The sequence below is a fragment of the Balaenoptera ricei genome, chromosome 4 (genome assembly GCF_028023285.1).
Source record: "Balaenoptera ricei isolate mBalRic1 chromosome 4, mBalRic1.hap2, whole genome shotgun sequence".
Lineage (NCBI taxonomy): Eukaryota > Metazoa > Chordata > Mammalia > Artiodactyla > Balaenopteridae > Balaenoptera > Balaenoptera ricei.
Window position 1 is genome coordinate 62,839,826 of NC_082642.1, and position 17,696 is coordinate 62,857,521.

The 17,696-nt window shown below is 38.5% G+C and overlaps 1 protein-coding gene across 1 annotated transcript in view; it reads right to left on the reverse strand.

Annotated features, from left to right (window-relative positions):
* Positions 1-15,502, reverse strand: part of WDR49 (WD repeat domain 49) — a 149,305-nt gene extending 133,803 nt beyond the window's left edge. Inside the window, 2 exon segments of the mRNA XM_059919965.1 lie at positions 13,339-13,347; positions 15,335-15,502. Of these exon segments, the coding sequence (XP_059775948.1) occupies positions 13,339-13,347; positions 15,335-15,502 (177 nt within the window).
* Positions 15,503-17,696: the final 2,194 nt, after the last annotated feature.

The following is a 17,696-nucleotide window of genomic DNA, read 5'->3' on the forward strand; positions in this document are numbered from 1 at the left end:
AAATATGTTGACTTCAACAAAATCTGATTCTCTCTAGGATAGCACATTCATCAAAAAAACAAAAATATGAGGTTGGAATGTGTATACCCAAATGGTCTCATGCAATTTCGCTAAAAGCTATTTACTTAGAACCCTAAAGCTTTCTGTTGATCTACTTAAAATTTACATATGAACTCTGAATCAATATAGTAAGCAGGAAATGACTTAAAAGTCAGAAAGATTCCAACCCAGGTTCCAGAGGAAAAATTTTTAAACCAAATTATCAGCTCCTTCCTGCTCTTCGTATCCTTCTCAAACCAGAAATCCAACACTTCAACCAATCTCTGGCCATTATACTCATTCCTTTTCTCTGTCACACTTCCATCCCAGGTGTCTAGCGAAACACTAGCCCTGGAAAAGCATCTTCTCCATGACTACATCCAGGCTGCTGAACAAGTATCACAGAAATGGGCAGAATGGTGTCACAGTAATAAAATGCATGATCTCCAACCTCAAAAGGTCCCTCCTATGCTACTAGGAACGCTTCCATGTTTCCTGGCTGAACTCTTACCCTTATTTTCATTTTCTTCAAACACCTACTTCATCATATCCCTGTCCATTCCTAACAGAGAAGTCTGACTACTGATTCACAGCAATGAAGAAGGAAAATAGAGAAGAGGAGGAAGAGGGGTAGGGGACATCAATCAGATGGGAACTTCCTCAGTTTTCTGCACGCACATAGAGATTGACCTGCATCTGTAGCCATTTCCTTCCTTCCTTCCTGTGGTAACAGAAATTCTCCTGTTTCCTGGATATGTCCTTCCCCCACCACCTCAGTGACTCTCTTTTCTTGCTCTCTATTGACTCCTTTTCATAAGCATTTCAACATAATCAAATTACTTGAACTGTTAAAATCTTCCCTGACATTCCCATCTGCTTTCAGCTACTGCCCCACCTTCTCCTTCCAAACAACCATCTCAAAGGAATCACATTCATACACTGTCTTAATTTTCTCTCCTCCAATTTACTCAACCTCTGCAGTCCAGCTTCTTTCCCTTCACCTCCACTGAAACGTTTCTTACCAAGAAGATTAAAAACCTTTAACTAAATCTTTTAGTGGATTCTTTCCGGTTCTTATAAGGTGAAAAATGTACCAAGTTAATATTTGATGCCAAAATATCTTGGTTTGAGAAAATTTCTTGAGACTTCTATTTAGTTAGAAAGTGAAACCTGAGGCCCATGAAAGACATCGATCAAGAAAGCAAAAGGTTCAAGCTGCTCTAAAGGAGAGAAGAAGAATTTGGTATTTGTTTTTGTTGTTTCTTTAAACAGATGGGAAGAGAATAGTGTCAGAAAGGGCAGGTGAACAGGATGGGAGACAACAAGAGGGCAGACGGTGACGTGGCAACAAAGGGCCATTGAGAAAATCCCATAGGCAACACAGCCATTGATAAAATATAGATATAAATACTTGTTAGTTTTTCATGAACCTCCCTCCATGTGGCTTCAAGCCACTAAGATACAGCCCCCCCACACACACACATATACACACACCCTTAATCTCCTCCTCAGCTCTTCTGCTGAAGAATTTGGCCTCCCACGCACCTAAGGTCACCTAATCTATGACATAGGAGGCAAGAATATACAATGGAGAAAAGACAGTCTCTTCAATAAGTGGTGCTGGGAAAACTGGACAGCTACATGTAAAGAATGAAATTAGAACACTCCCTAGCACCATACACAAAAATAAACTTAAAATGTATTAAAGACCTAAATGTAAGGCCAGACACTATCAAACTCTTAGAGGAAAACACAGGCAGAACGCTCTTTGACATAAATCACAGCAAGATCTTTTTTGACCCACCTCCTAGAATAATGAAAACAAAAACAAAAATAAACAAATGGGACCTAATGAAACTGAAAAGCTTTTGCACTGCAAAGGCAACCATAAATAAGATGAAAAGACAGCCCTCAGAATGGGAGAAAATATTTGCAAATGAAGCAACTGACAAGGGATTAATCTCCAAAATATACAAACAGCTCATGCAGCTCAATATCAAAAAAACAAACAACCCAATCAAAAAATGGGCAGAAGACCTAAATAGACATTTCTCCAAAGAAGACAATACAGATGGCCAAGAGGCACATGAAAAGATGCTCAACATCACTAATTATTAGAGAATGCAAATCGAGACTACAATGAGGTATCACCTCACACCAGTCAGAATGGCCATCATCAAAAAATCTACAAACAATAAATGCTGGAAAGGGTATGGAGAAAAGGGAACCCTCCTATACTGTTGGTGGGAATGTAAATTGATACAGCCACTATGGAGAACAGTATGGAAGTTCCTTAACAAACTAAAAATAGAACTACCATATGACCCAGCAATCCCACTACTGGGCATATACCCGGAGAAAACCATAATTCAAAAAGATACATGCACCCCAATGTTCAGCGCAGCACTATTTACAATAGCCAGGACATGCAAGCAACCTAAATGTCCATCAACAGAGGAATGGATAAAGAAGATGTGGTACATATATACAATGGAATATTACTCAGCCATAAGAAGGAATGAAATAGTGCCATTTGTAGAGACGTGGATGGAACTAGAGACTGTCATACAGAGTAAAATAAGTCAGAAAGAGAAAAACAAATATTGTATAATATCACTTATATGTGGAGTCTAGAAAAATGGTGCAGATGACTTATTGGCAAAGCGAAATAGAGACATAGATGTAGAGAACAAACATATGGATACCAAGGGGGGAAGGCGGGGGTGGGATGAACTGGGAGATTGGGATTGACATATATACACTATTGATACTATGTATAAAATAGATAACTAATGAGAACCTACTGTATAGCACAGGGAACTCTACTCAGTGCTCTGTGGTGACCCAAATGGGAAGGAAATCCAAGAAGGAGGGGATATACGTTTACGTATAGCTGATTCACTTTGCTGTACAGCAGAAACTAACACAACATTGTAAAGCAACTACACTCCAATAAAAATTTTTTTAAAAAAACTCATCAAACTGAAAAAAAAAAAAGAATTTGGCCTTTATGACAGGCTGTTTTGGGGGTTTTTCCTTCCCCAGAACTTTAGTAGTCTAATCATACCACATCAATGGTGGGAGAAGCTCCAGTATTTTTTCTGGCAGCATTTACCAGTGTCTGTTCACTGACCAAAGTCCATAGTTGATTAAGGTTGCCTGTTATGCAGAAGCTCTGCCAGAAAGCAAGGAAGTGATAAAAGATTGATGGAAACATGTAAAAAGGATGCAGGAGCTGGCTTGAAGGGGCTCACACTGTCCAAATTTGGGCAATTTCAGTATCAGAAAGAATAATGATGGTAATAGATAATAATGCATTGAATAGAATAAATGAATCCATGAGTTTGTAGTAACACCCAAGATACACAGAGACAGACAGACAAACAGATAATAGAAGGAAGAGAGAAAAGGGAGTGAGAAAGAGGAAGCCTCTTTATTACAGAGGAATGCTACATTGAGAATAAACAAGGATCAAAAGAATTTAAAAGTCACCATTTTCCAAGCCTATGTAGTCATTGTTTCAAGCAAAGATCATCAATTAATGCTCAAACTAATGGGCGAAAGTTATTGAAGAATACTATAACACAATATCAAGGTACCACGCCACAGGTACCTCTACAAGGTAGAACTCTAGTGGACCCACTTTATCAAGGGATCCAACTTATAGCATCACCAGTAATGAGACAAATTGACATGCTGTGCCTCTGACGTCATTCAAGAGGTGGACATAACATTTCTTACGTAGTATCCTTGCCAAAAATGGTGAACCTAAATCTAACAGTGAAGAATCAATAAGAAAATCCAGATTGTGAGATGTTCTAGACATCTGACATGACCCTTCAAAAATATCTATGTCATGATAGATGAGAAAAAGTAAGAGAATGCTTCTAGATTAAAGGAAACTAAAGGAAATGTGTGATCCTGGAAGGGATCTATAATTTTTAAAAAAAAACAAAACATGAAAGACATTACCAGGACAAACAGGGATATTTTAATACACACATTTTTATTAGGTAATATATGAAGTTAAATTTGCTGGGTAAGATAATTTCATTGTTGTTATTTAGAAGAAGACCCTTGTTCCTAGGAGATATATTTTGAGCTAATTGGGGCAAACTATCATCATGCCTGAAATAACTTAAATGACTGAGGTAAAACCATGTGCTATGTTCTGAATATCCATGTCCCCCCAAAATTCACAAGTTGAAGTCTTAATGCCCCATGTGATGATATTAAGAGGTGGGACCATTGGGAAGTGATAGGTTATGAAGATGGAGCCCTTATAGATGGAATTAGTGCTCTTATAAAAGAGACCTCAGAGAGCTCCCTTGCCCCTTCCACCATGTGAAGACATAACAAGAAGTCTACAGCCTGGGAGTGGGCCCTCACCCACCCATGCTGGTACCCTGATCTCAGACTCCCAGCCTCCAGAACTGTGAGAAATAAATTTCTGTTGTTTATAAGCTACCCAGGCAGCAAAATATTAACAATTGCTGAATCTGGGTGGAGGGTATATATTCACTGTACTTGTCTTTCCACTTTCAACTTTCTGTAGGTTTGATATTTTTCAAAACAAAAAGTTCAAGGAGAAAAAAAAATACTCATTTCTCTTCCTGTGTTCCCCAACTCAATGTATGCTACCACCTTAATACACTCAATTGATCAACGAGTTCTGTGCACCATCACTCCCGAATCTCTCCACTAATCTCTGTTGTGCAGGCAGGCCATTGTACCAGCCCTCTAAGTGGCCTCTCCGCCTCCTTTCGGTCCTGCTCCCACCTCCACCCCCGAACCATTTCCAAAAAATGCAGCCTTAGTGATCATTTCCAAAATGCCAATCCCATCATGTCATTCCCATGATTAAAACATGTCAGTGTCTCCGCACAGTCCCCCAATGTCTGTCTCTTTATTTATTTATTTGTGTGTGTGTGTGTGTGTGTGTATCACTTCTTCTTTACCCATTCATCTATTGATGGACACTTAGGTTGCTTCCACATATTGACTGTTATAAATAACGCTGAAATGAACCTAAGGGTGCATACATTTTTAAAAAATTTTTATTTTATTTATTTATTTTTTATACAGCAGGTTCTCACTAGTTATCTCTTTTATACATATTAGTGTATATATGTCAATCCCAATCTCCCAATTCATCCCACCACCACCACCACCACCCACTTCCCCCCTTGGTGTCCATACATTTGTTCTCTACATCTGTGTCTCTATTTCTGCCTTGCAAACTGGTTCATCTGTACCATTTTTCTAGATTCCACATATATGCGTTAATATACGATATTTGTTTTTCTCTTTCTGACTTACTTCACTCTGTACGACAGTCTCTAGGTTCATCCACGTCTCTACAAATGACCCAATTTCGTTCCTTTTTATGGCTGAATAATACTCCATTGTATATATGTACCACATCTTCTTTATCTGTCCGTCTCTTTAACACAGTTCTCTAAGGCCCTCTTGATGGTTCTGGCTTGATGCTCCAGCCTTATCTTTCCTTCCCTTCCCCTTTGCAGATGAGTTTTCTGACTTCTTCAGAAAGCATCACACTGTTTCTGCCCAAGCAGACTTTGTACTTCGCATCCCCTTTCTAGAAAACTACTCTCCCAAGCCGCATTTACCTGCCTGAGTGATGCCCTTCTGTCAGATGGCAGCCTGGATGTTACTTCCTCCAGGAAGCCTCCCCGGAGTCCCCTCCCCAATGTGAGCTATGTGCTCCCCCAACATTGCTCTCTCCTCAGAGCACTGAGTGATTACAGAATAACTCCAAGGTTATTTGTCAATATAGCTCTCCATGAGGGAAGGTCTGGGTCTCAGTGGTTTTCAACTTCCATAGGGTAAACATTCAATAAATATCTGTTGTAAGAATCAGTAAATGAATGAATGTATTGTTAATATTCTCATCTATATTGTAGAAGTGGTGCTCATCTGTTTTACCAATAATAGCCAGTTTGGGGAGGGGGTCAGAGTAGTGAACAATGGTCAAGTTATTGAATCATACCGTGTAAAATAATGTTGGAAAATGAGAAATAAATTTGAGTAAAGTTTAGCGCTGTTCACTAAGAGAAAAGAGACAAAAATGGAAATCAGACCACTTTGGGTGATGTTCTGGTTTTGCCAACAACTCAAATGGACAAATCCCTTCATTTGGATTTTGGTTTCCTCACCTGAAAAATAAAGGCAACAATGGCTCTCTATAGTCTCTCTCTTAATGCTAAAGTTCAATGAAAGGAAGGTGATGGAGAAAAATACTTCATAGAGAGCCAAAGTATCTATAAAAGGTGCTGCTTTTAAATTCAGCATTGTTAGACCATACATTTAGAAAATAGTAGCACCGAGTCTTTAGGCTATTAAGATATACTGACATTTTAATAACATTTATCTTTGCATTGAATTATGGTATAGATAAGGAGTCCACAAAGCCATTTGCCATACCTCACCCTGCTACAAGCACAGTTCTATTTTTCCATAATTGAGACCTTGACACACAAGGTCTCAATTATGGAAAATACACACATTTTTCATTTTAGAATATGATTACGCACTGTTCTGCAATTTTCTTTTTTTCACTGAACAGTAAATCTTGGCAATCTTATGTCTTCCTTATTCTTTTTAATAGCTGAGTAGTAGAAGTATACCATAATTCATTTATCCATTAATTTATTGATGAATATTTGGGGTGTTTTAAATACTCCATTTTATTGACAATATTAAAATGAATATTTTTATACAAATTTTATTTCTGTATCTGTCATAATTTATTTAGGATAGCTTGTAGAATTGGAATTGCTGGTTCAAAAAGTATGCATTTGATACATTTTACATTTGATATATTCCAGAAAATTGCCTACCAAAAAAGCCTTCACAATTTACAATCTTAGTAATAGTGTTCATTTCCCTGATTCTTTGCCAACAGTAAACATTATTGATCTTTTTAATCTTTGCCAAGCTGATGAATGAAAAAGGATGTCTTCTTTTTTGAAGAAGTTTCAAATCCAATTCCTAGTGAGTTTGAGTTCTTTTCACATGATTAGCAGCTATTTATGTGGCACTCTTCCTTGAATGCACAAAATAAAATATGTAATATATATTATAAGTAAAATACACTGTATGTAAAATAAAGCTACATGTGATATGTGTACATGCATATATGGGTAGAAATGAATGAAAAATACACTAGAAGTATGCAACATTAAGAGTAGTTACCCAGGGTACTGTAGTTGCTAAGGGTAAGCCATGGTAAGAGGAGACTTTCATGTGTAACTTTGATTTTGTACAATGAAAATAATGTATTCCTTCTTTTTCTTTTAATAATAAAAGAACTGTTAAGTAAATAGGAATCATAAAAATTGTATATGACTGACTGCACCCCTTTTTTCTGTTTGTTTCTCCTCCCTCAACTTCCAGGAAATAACCCTGCTTCGTTATTTATGGTATGGACTCCAGTTGTTTCTCTACCCCCTTGAAGGATTTCCCTAAGATCCTGTCTTAGACACTCTGCTCTTTCCTCAAGATAATCTCATTTGCACCCAGGGTCGCCACGCTCTGGGGTCTCACACCGATTTCTCTCTGCCAGCTTGATCCTTCTACATGGCTCTACTTGTACTTAATCAGAGCATCTGCAATTAGAGAAAGAAAAGAACACACAGGAGCTATGAAGAGAGAAAACAGGAACAGGATAAGGTGCTAACCCAGCCTGGGTAGTGAGAGAAGACTTTCTGGGATGGTGGTATTTAAACATGAAGTATGAGTAGGAGTTGGCTGGAGATTGGAGGGAGGGAAGCGGGAATATTCCAACATGAGGCACCAGCATTTGATAGGTCCTAAAACAGGAATACTGTTAAAGCATTCAAGTAACTAAAATACCACCAGCATGAACAATTTGGGTAATGTGCCAGTGTCAGATAATTTTGTGACTGACTTGTTGGAACCATAAATCCAGACTGAATACCAGTGGCGAGGGGAGGGGGCCTTGAAGGCGGAGGTAAGGATTCCCTTGAAAGAAATGGATGTTCCCATTCTTTACAGCCCTAAGAAAGTGGAGAGATAGGTCTTAGACTAAAGTAAAGGAAAATATTTTCTGGTATCTCTGGGGCCAATAATCAGTTTGGCCTCCAGGCTCTAAGGAATGAGCAGTCTGGTATATTTCCAGGGGGATTAAGGAGCTGAAAGTAGCCCCTTGGCCATATAAATGTGGCCAGAAGTGAGGAAGGGGAACAAGTTAGTAGGATACCAAGAGAAAGGTCTGAAACAGCCTTATCCAATAGCACTTTCTGTGATGAAGAAAATCTTCTATAATCTGCACTATCCGATGTGGTGCCTACAAGCTACATGAGCCTACTGAATACTTTAGATGTGGCTGGTGCTTGTGAGTAACTGAATTTTTTATTTTATTAGATTCTAACTTTATTTCATTTTAACTTAAATAGCCACATGTGGCCCATGGCCACCATATTGGACAGATCTGGAGGAAGACCAGTGTGACAACCTGGCCTCAGGGGTGTTGAGAGAATTAGGGAGGGAGAACATGGGAGGTGATGGAGTAGAGGAAAACTGTGTCCCTGGAAGTCCTCAGCAGAGAATGCTGGTGCCCAGAGAATCAATATCTCACAAGATGCTTATCCACAACATGGCGGTAAGACGTGATGAGGGAAGAAAAGACCCAAGGGATTCGTGTCTGAGCAAGCGTGAGGCAGAGCTTCAGGCAAAGGTCAGAAATCAACAGGAGACAATTCAGAGGGTTCCTATTTCTAGCAACAAAGTTGGTGGGGTCTTGTCTCATCATTGGGTGTGCTATACTTGCTAACACAGGACAAATGTGAAATCAGAATAGCACAAATTATAGTTCTCCAGTTGTCTTTCTTCATTTTCCTTTTTTAATTTTCAGGAAATTACAAAGGTAGGCTGTGCCCTAGGTCTAAAGGTCTGGCTAAGTTGATACACTACAAATGAATAGCAATGGGCATCTTTGCTTTCTTTCTTTCTCCTTTATGACCAGTTTCTTGGTTGCCTTCTCTGCTTCAGTCCTGGCCAAAGCTTAAGGTTAAAATGTCTGACCCCCAAAAGCACTCTTCACCACCCTCTCTGACCAAGATTAATTTTTATAAGCACCTGTTATGAAAGCACACAGAGAAATTAGAAAAGGCATGAAGCTGTTAGAACTTGTCACAAAATTTAGCACAAAGGCAGCAGTGTTCAGGAAGACCGAATTTTCATATGTGTTGACAAAGAACTTCACTTGCTTGTGTTTTGGTGATGGCATCGTTTGTTAACCTCACCCATGAATTCTAGCAACTCAGACAAAATCACCAAAGAATTCCTGTGTTGTTTCCAATTGTGCCAGCTGCAGGGCTGTTGGATTTGTCTTCACGCTTTTACCTTAATGCTGAGGAGGGGTGCCTGCAGGGTTCACTGATTTTCTACTGCCATCAAAAATAGGTTTTTTTGATTCCACTAAGGGAGTTGGGGCGAGAAATGCTCTGCCCTGCTGCCTTTGTTCAGCAGGTGATGGATTGACTGAGATTGCTGAATGTACTCTGTACTATGGAATAAAGTTATAGATTAAGCTTTACCTGTTTACTTTCTCTCAAGCCTCCACTGAATGCCTTTAGAAAGGAAAAAAATAATAAAAAAGCAATGAGTTTATTCCTATCTTTCCCTTTTATTCTTCCACCCTTCTCTGCATTGATTTTATTGTAGGAAGTGTTGATTATTTGCTGATTGTGCATTAATTCCAAGTTACCAAGGCACAGTGCCTGTGTGCTACTAACTTGACATGCTCGTTTTGTTAATGAAGTCCTTATTCTATTGGATTCCTATTCCTTAGAGCAAATCTCAAAGGGAGATTGCCTGGTGGCCAGTGGGAGCCATGCCATACAATGGGCTGGGAAGTTGGCAATCTACCCCAGAACCCTGGCTCTGCCCCATGGGATAACTCAATTAAATATCTTTGAGCTTTATTCTCCTTATGTGTAAATGGGAAATAAAAATATCTGCCCTGCCTACATTCCAGGCTGGTGAGAGGATCAAATAACACGATACCTACAGAAGTGTTTTATAAAATCTTACTGAACTTCAAAGATATTAAATTTTTATTCATCATTTTTACCTCCACTGATTCCTAGAAAGAGTTTTAGTTCAGTTACAATAGAAGGTACATAGGCAGTTGGACCATTAAGGCAAAGATAAAAGAGCAAGGATCATATAATGAAAACAGAAGATAGTTGTTCCAGAAAAATCTATGTTAAGAATAGTTGTATCAGTTGAACACTAAATTTAGCTTTGAACTTCCTGGCAGCTAAGGCAAAACACAAAACACCATTAGGCACACGACTTTCCTTAATCTATGAAATAAGCACGCTGGTTTATTAGGAGAGATGGAAAGTTTCCTACCATTAACTCTAAGGATTGTGGGTGAGAATGTTTTCTGGGCACGCGCCTGCCTACACTTTCCAGATCCCTTGCAATTGGGACGGGAACCTGGCCCACAAAACCCTTCCCCACGTGCTCCTTCATGGTCTTCCCCCATGACTAGCTTGGCATATGGCCATTGTGGAAGGAAGAAGATGGAAGGAGCCTGGGGACCAGAATCCCTACTTGGAGCTGCCTGCCTATTAGAAATATCTGCTCTCTATATGAGCAAGAAATAAGTCTTTATCATGAATGTGCTATTATTCACAGTTATTATTTTACACAGTTTGCACACCCTATAAAAATAAAGATTTTCTAATTTTGGAACTTTATTGGATTCCATAATATACAGTTTTTAACTATCAGTCTTACCTTAAAAAAATTTTTTTTAATGATCTTCATGGACTGTCTCATATTTTGACAGAGGCAAGCAAAATCTAAGAGTTCTGAGGAAAGGGAATGAAACAAAGATGGGTGATTTTATTTATGTGCTTGGAATGGTGATGTCTGGGGTAGAAGAGAAAGAAGCAAGAGGTAAGAATAGTTCTGGAACATGAGCCATAGCCAGGAAGGCCTGTCCATTTGGGTAACTTAATAGTGGAGATACAGTGAGCAATGAGAAGGCGGGTCCCTAATGAACTGGGAGAATCCTGACAGTTCAGAAAGAAGGATAAATAATGGAAAGGTGGGAATCTGACTGTCTGTATATTTTTTTCAATCTCATAGCCTTTTAATAGATTAGCCCCAGCTCACTTTAAAAATACAGATCAACACTGCCACCACCAAGCGGGTTACTCATTTCTCCTTCTCATCCCTGGGGGAGGTGAGGAAAGAAGGGGTGGAGCAGGAAACCAGTACTGCTCTTGTTTTTTTGGGGGGGGGTTAATATGATTTATTTAATTGTAAATGTATGTAATTAAATTTTTTATAACAGTTACTGTCTGTATTCCCTTAGAGTCTAGCCTGCCCAGCAGGGCATTAGACCTCTCAGCTTTGTCCTGTTGGTACAAGGAAGCGTTGTTCATAGGCCCTACTGTAGACAGAAATCTTGGGAATTTTATAAAGACAATCAAGCATGAAGATATCATACATTCTGTGGATTTAACCATTTATTATACCTTAAGCACAATTTTCAGACCTGCAAAAGTGCCTTCTGAATTTCTCTGGTCTTTTTAGATTGTCAGCACAAGTGTGTTGTGTTTAGATTCCATTCAGCTCCCCAAGACAAGTTTGTTCTGAGAACCTTCCCCGAACATCTCCGGGGACTTCCTGTTAGGATTTTTACTCTTCCTTTCTCACACTGAACTGTCTTGGCCCTTCCTACTTTAAGCAGAAATAGTGCACCTTTTACACGTGGTTTAGGAGATTTCATTTCAAGCTATTTAACCTAAAGATTTAGTAGGACTTTGGCAAACAGCAGCATGGAGTAGACAGGGTAGGGCCAGGCCATGGCTCTGGGCCAGAAAGAATGTACCAGGAGGTGATACAGACACAGCTGCTGACAGAGGCAGGTCAGGACCCAATCCAGTGAATCCAGCAGTATAGGCAAACTAGATACAGGCCAAATAGGCAACAAGGCTTCCAAGATCAAAGAGCAGACTGTCCTGACATGAAGAGGTCAACAATGGAGAATTAAAGAAAAGAAATATTCAGGAACCTACATAGCCACAGTCTTGGAAGAAAGTCAGTATACATCAAGTCTCAATGCAGCTTTTCCAAAATTCCATTTCCCTTGGACCATAATTTCTATTTCTCAGAATTCCTATAAATCAGCAAATCACAGCCATCCTTCCTCCCACAATAACTGACTTCTGAAGTATCTAAGAAAATGTAAAATATGTTTGAGATTAAAATAACATGAATATCCAGAGACCACATCATTTCTCTAAGCATTACAAGTGCTACAGGAAAGCTTAAGTAACAAGCATTTTACAATTCTATGAATAATACAAGTTTCATTCCCTGTGAGCTGATATATGACTTTTTGGACACCATCACTTGAAAGAAAAAGAAATCCTCAAGTTACTTTTCTAGTACTTCTATCCAGATAACTTCTTTGTTCTAAAGAAGAGGATCAAGACATCACTTAAAATCTTCCGCATGCTAATAAAATATGAAGTAAGACATGGAAAGATGATGCTTTTGTACTCTTCTATGTGAATTTGTGTCTTTGCAACTCATTGCTTCCACTTCCTACCCCAATTAACAGGAATGTAAAAGCATAGTTGTGAGTGTTATTCAAAGCTTAATTTTTTTTTTCAGGAAATGCATGAGTTAAAATTAAGAGAATGTTAAAGATCATGTTGTTCAACCTCTACTCACTGAACATATAATACCTATGTTAATTGAGCACTTTTTCTGTGTCAAGCACTCTTCCAAGTGCTTTCCGGATAATACCTCATTTAATCCTCGCAACAACCCTGTTATTCACACGTTAGAAACAAAGGAAACTGAGGCTCAGAGAGATTAAGCAGTTTGCACAAAGTCTCATTGTCCGTGGCAAAACTGGGACTCAAATCCAAGAAGTCTGACCCCTGGCTCTTAAACACTAAGTGATTCTGACTCATATACCATCATGCAATAAACATAAGCATTACTCACTTCATTCCTAAATGTTACTACTAAGATTTATATGGTATGTGATATCTCATTTGGAAACATATGTGAAACATTGACTACAGAAAGACTCAGCTTCCCATTTTTCAATTAAGCATTGCTACTGCTATTTAAGGACATGGACTTTACCTACTGTCTGAAAACTCTTCAGCTCCAAATAAGCAATCTGGGTACAAAAAACAAAATACGAGATGAAAGGATCCAGTGCCAGAATCGTGGCATTCCAAGAGCATGTCTTTAGTGACTGGACTACAAATCACTGACTTTGGGGTTCTGTGTTGCAGGACAGCCCCTGAGGGCAATTTTTCTTTTCACAACAATCTACACCTGTGGCCTGTGGGCACAACGCTCATGGCAGATGGAAAAGAGTCCACAGAAATCATCTAGTATATGATTCTTCTCTAGGTGTCCATGCTGTGTGTGGAAACCGTGTTGTCTCAAGGGTCTAACTTTTATTCCCGGTTGTACATTTGCCATTGGATCGTTCCATTCTGTCTGTTGAGTCTATTAAAAATCGATGGACTTCATTTTTCTTGAAGTATGCTTGCAAAGCTCAATTTCTTTTTTAAAATTAGGTTTTTAAAATGATTGTAATTAGATTGTCTAGGTTCATGCAAGCTCTGAATAGCAATTTCTTTCTCCCTTTTGGTCCATCAGTGGTACCTGCTTTTCCAACTGGTTAATTTCAAAATAAGTGATCCAGCCTTTGAAACATTTAAAGTTAAAAAAATATATATCTTGAGATCGAATTTTCCTATTTCACTTGGGTTCACTCCAGACTAATTGGTAATTTGAAAAGAACACCCATCCCCTAACCTTTTATAGCAGTTTCACTTTCTAACACATTGACTTTATACAGTTGACGCTCCTAATAGACCCTAGCGTTCAACTTTGTGTTCTTAACACCAGAAAAAAACTGCCACATTTCTGTTCATTCCAGAGTCAAAGCTGTCATAGTCTGCTGTTACGTTTTTCTGAATGTCCTCAAGCTGTCAAAATGTTTGCTATGTCTATCAACATATGCCAGATTCATTTGGGGCATTGGACATGGGCAGCACTAAAATCTTTCAGACAAATGGGTTTGGATGAACTGCAAATACATGAAGATTAAAATGAGAAAAGTGTAGGGCAGAGCATGTCTTTGCTACTAAATATGATAGATTCTATTAAAAAGAAGTGATTGATACTATTGGGACATTATCAACACAGGTAAAATTTAACTAGTTATACAAAACAGGGTATAGTAGAGTATTTCAGTGGTTACCAACTCTTTTTTTTTTGGATAGGTAAAGATTAAAATTTGTGCCAATTACAGGCCAATATAATGGTGAGATTTCATCATGCTCTATTAATTTCAAGGTGGTATTCCCAAACATTGTATGTTTGTTTCAAATTAATATGACATTCTCAAGTACCCCCAGAGGACATTCTGAAGTCCTGAGATCATATTTTAGCAACTGTAATGCAGTAGAAAGGACGGAGGCTCATGGCTACCTAAATTCCACAGCACAGAAGAGCACTTCCTCCTATCAGCATGAGAAGCTAAGAATCATTTTGATATATGCTGTTCATTAGGCATAGCTGCAGAATTCAAAATTAATTAAGATAGAGAGAAGGAACTTATTCATTTATAGTTAAAATTCCTAAGGTTTATTTTATATGTAGAATTAAAATAAAATTTTTAAAATGTTGTTTTCATTGGCATTGCTCCAATATTTACAAAAAGAGTGGCAGACTGGTCCCTCCCATGGGGTCTGGGACAATGAAGTGCCACAGTCTGCTTTGAAAAGGAGCTGTGTCGCTCGGGGTGAGGCAGGGGAGAATGTTTGCACACGGGGAAGTGGCAATTTGCATTTCCAGAGGGATACTTCCATGTTACCTGCAAGGACAGTTATTATTGGGAGTCACCCTAGAGATCTGGCTTCCCCCTGTCACCATCATAACTTTGTTTTCCAAAAAGATGTTGATCTCTAAGAAAAAAATTTGTCCAAGAATTCATTTTCCTTCCTGGATGGTAATGATATTCAACAGCAGCAATTTCATACTAAATAATATTATTTGTCCCAAAGAACTGAGGGATAAAGTTACTCTGGTGTTAAATCCAGGTCTCACCAATTCTTTTCAATTCCCTGTTTTAACCATTAAATATATTTAAAAAAAAAAAAAAAAAAAAACTTTTAAGAGAAAAATCTCTTTCTGTTTCATCCTGGTCTCCTTCATGAGCAACTCAAAGTCTCCGGGAAATAAGATTAACGCTTACCTCAAAGACTCTTTGTATTTGGACAAAGTCGCCCAGGCTGAGTTGGTTTTCAAGCAGGGCTATGCAGGCATCTTCCTCTGCAGTTGCACCTTGTGAAATTCCCTCTGGGTTCTCTGGCCCGGGCTGGGATCCTTTGTTCAACTCAAGGGTAGCATTCTGGCAACTCATAACGGCTTTAACTCTTTTTAACAGCCTTCAACTCTCTAAGTATTTTTCTTTTGCTTTTTCTTTTCCTTCAACAGGTGCCTTTGAAAAGAAACAACTTAGCAATCGAATTCCAGAATCAAAGTACATTTCAAGGTACTCAATTAGGAGGCAAAAAGTTCAAGCCCAGAGGTAGGCAATGAAAGCTCTCAACACCCGCACTTCCTTACTTCCACAGTTTATTTTCAAAACCCACTGTTGAATTGTTTTAAAACATCCCCTCCTTATACTGTTTAACCTGGCTTGATTTTTAAAAGTGTAAAAGTTTCCCCCGTGTTTATAGCAACTGACACAGAATGCAACATCTAATACTCATTTAAAATGCATTAGAAAAGCAATTTCTCAAAATCTCTTTGGCTAACCTTGCTTCTATTCACATGTTGTGGTTTTAAACTCCATTTTCTTGTGTGGAGGTGTGAGGTGACACAGCTGCAAGGTTTCCGACCCAGTGAAGCGCTGGCCTCTGAAGGCCACCTTCCCAGCAATGTGGCCTTGTTTGTTTCATCCCTCCCTGCTGCCTTTGTGTATTTCCTGGCAACCAACATAAAGCCCTTAACCTCCCCAACTAATGACTGACCTGAAGGTTGGAATTTATAATGTAAACATTGAGGCTTTTTTAAAGGGCAATTCAGCCCACTCATTTTTTATTAAATTTCACCCCTGCATTATTTAATGACAACTTTTATAAATACATTTTCTATGAAGCATGTTATGTATCATGAAACAAGATGATTAGCCAAAGAAAAGAGCAATGAATTTAGGAATGTTACACTTTCCATATAAAAACTGTTTCATTCTTATTTAATAAGACTCCATTCCTATATTCTCTTTGTCTTAGTTTCTATGTATATAAAATGGGGATGATTTAGCATAGGCTTCCAATTCATTGAAAGTACGGGGGAGGGGGAAACACAGCATAACATAATATGATAAACCTTATGATAAAACTACTTACAGTACCATCACTGGTTCAGCTAATATTAATGAAAAGGAAGGAAAAAGGAGAAAGTTAATATTTTGTTTTAGTATTTACCATATGCCAGGCACTACACTAAGCACTTTGTGATTCCTTATCTTGTTAAAGCTTCACAATAACCCTGCAAGACAGACAAGATCACTCTTCCCACTTTACAGATGAAGAAGCAACGTAAAGGCCAAAGGCCATGCAGTCAGTAAGGTGTGGAAAAGGACAGAGTGGCTCTGCCTTCCGAGCCTGCCCTTTAGATGGAGGCCATCTCTGCACCTTATTTTCATCTCTGTAAAACTGAAAAGTTGTCACTAGATATTCTCTAAGTTCTTTTCCTACAATTTCATTCAACGAGCTAGTGTTCACAGGCACGTGGTGGTACAAAGCACAGTCCCTACAACACAGAGAGGCAAGTACCCCAAGACTTTCCTGGACCAGTTTTGGAAAAAAAAAAATGAAATATCATTCATGTAGCCATTAATTCATCAATTTCTCTGTCCATCATTCATTCCAAAATCCATTTACTAAGGACCTGGTGCCTACCCGTGAGGGGTTTACAGTCTTATAGGAGCTGTTACCTGTCTAGTTCATCTTTCATGCCAATCCCAGTCTCTTGCTGTTTATAGTGCTGTGTTGAGAAGAATTGTGAAGTTATATGTAGGCTCAGAGGAAAAGAGTGACCTTATAAATTACGGATGTGTATCACGGGCACAGAAGGGCTGAGGGAAGAATATTTACCACACATTTGCCTTTCCTGGTTTAGCCCTTCGTGTAAATTAGAAAAACAACTTTAAGCCCTAATATGATAAATTCCCCTAAATCATCTCACATAGGGATAAAATTTGTCTTCTTACCATCCTAATAAGCAAATTAATAATAGTTTAGTTCAGCCAGATCAGTCCTATAAATGTCTGTAAAATGTTTTATGGTGATATGTTGAAGAGTTGGGCTTAAATAATAGACACTAATGAGGGAAGGAAGAGGAAACAGAAAAAAATATTCTGTGAAGCTGCACCGGGAGAGGTAGGCGTCCCACTGGATGACGATGCAAAATTCTCTAATTATTCTAAGAAAGTCAAACTGCCTGGACTACTTAGTTTTCATAAAGATGCAGCTCTAAACATTTTCATTAGTCAAAACAGGAGAGTATAATGAACAGCTAACAAATTACTGTAGAAGTTAATTAACTGA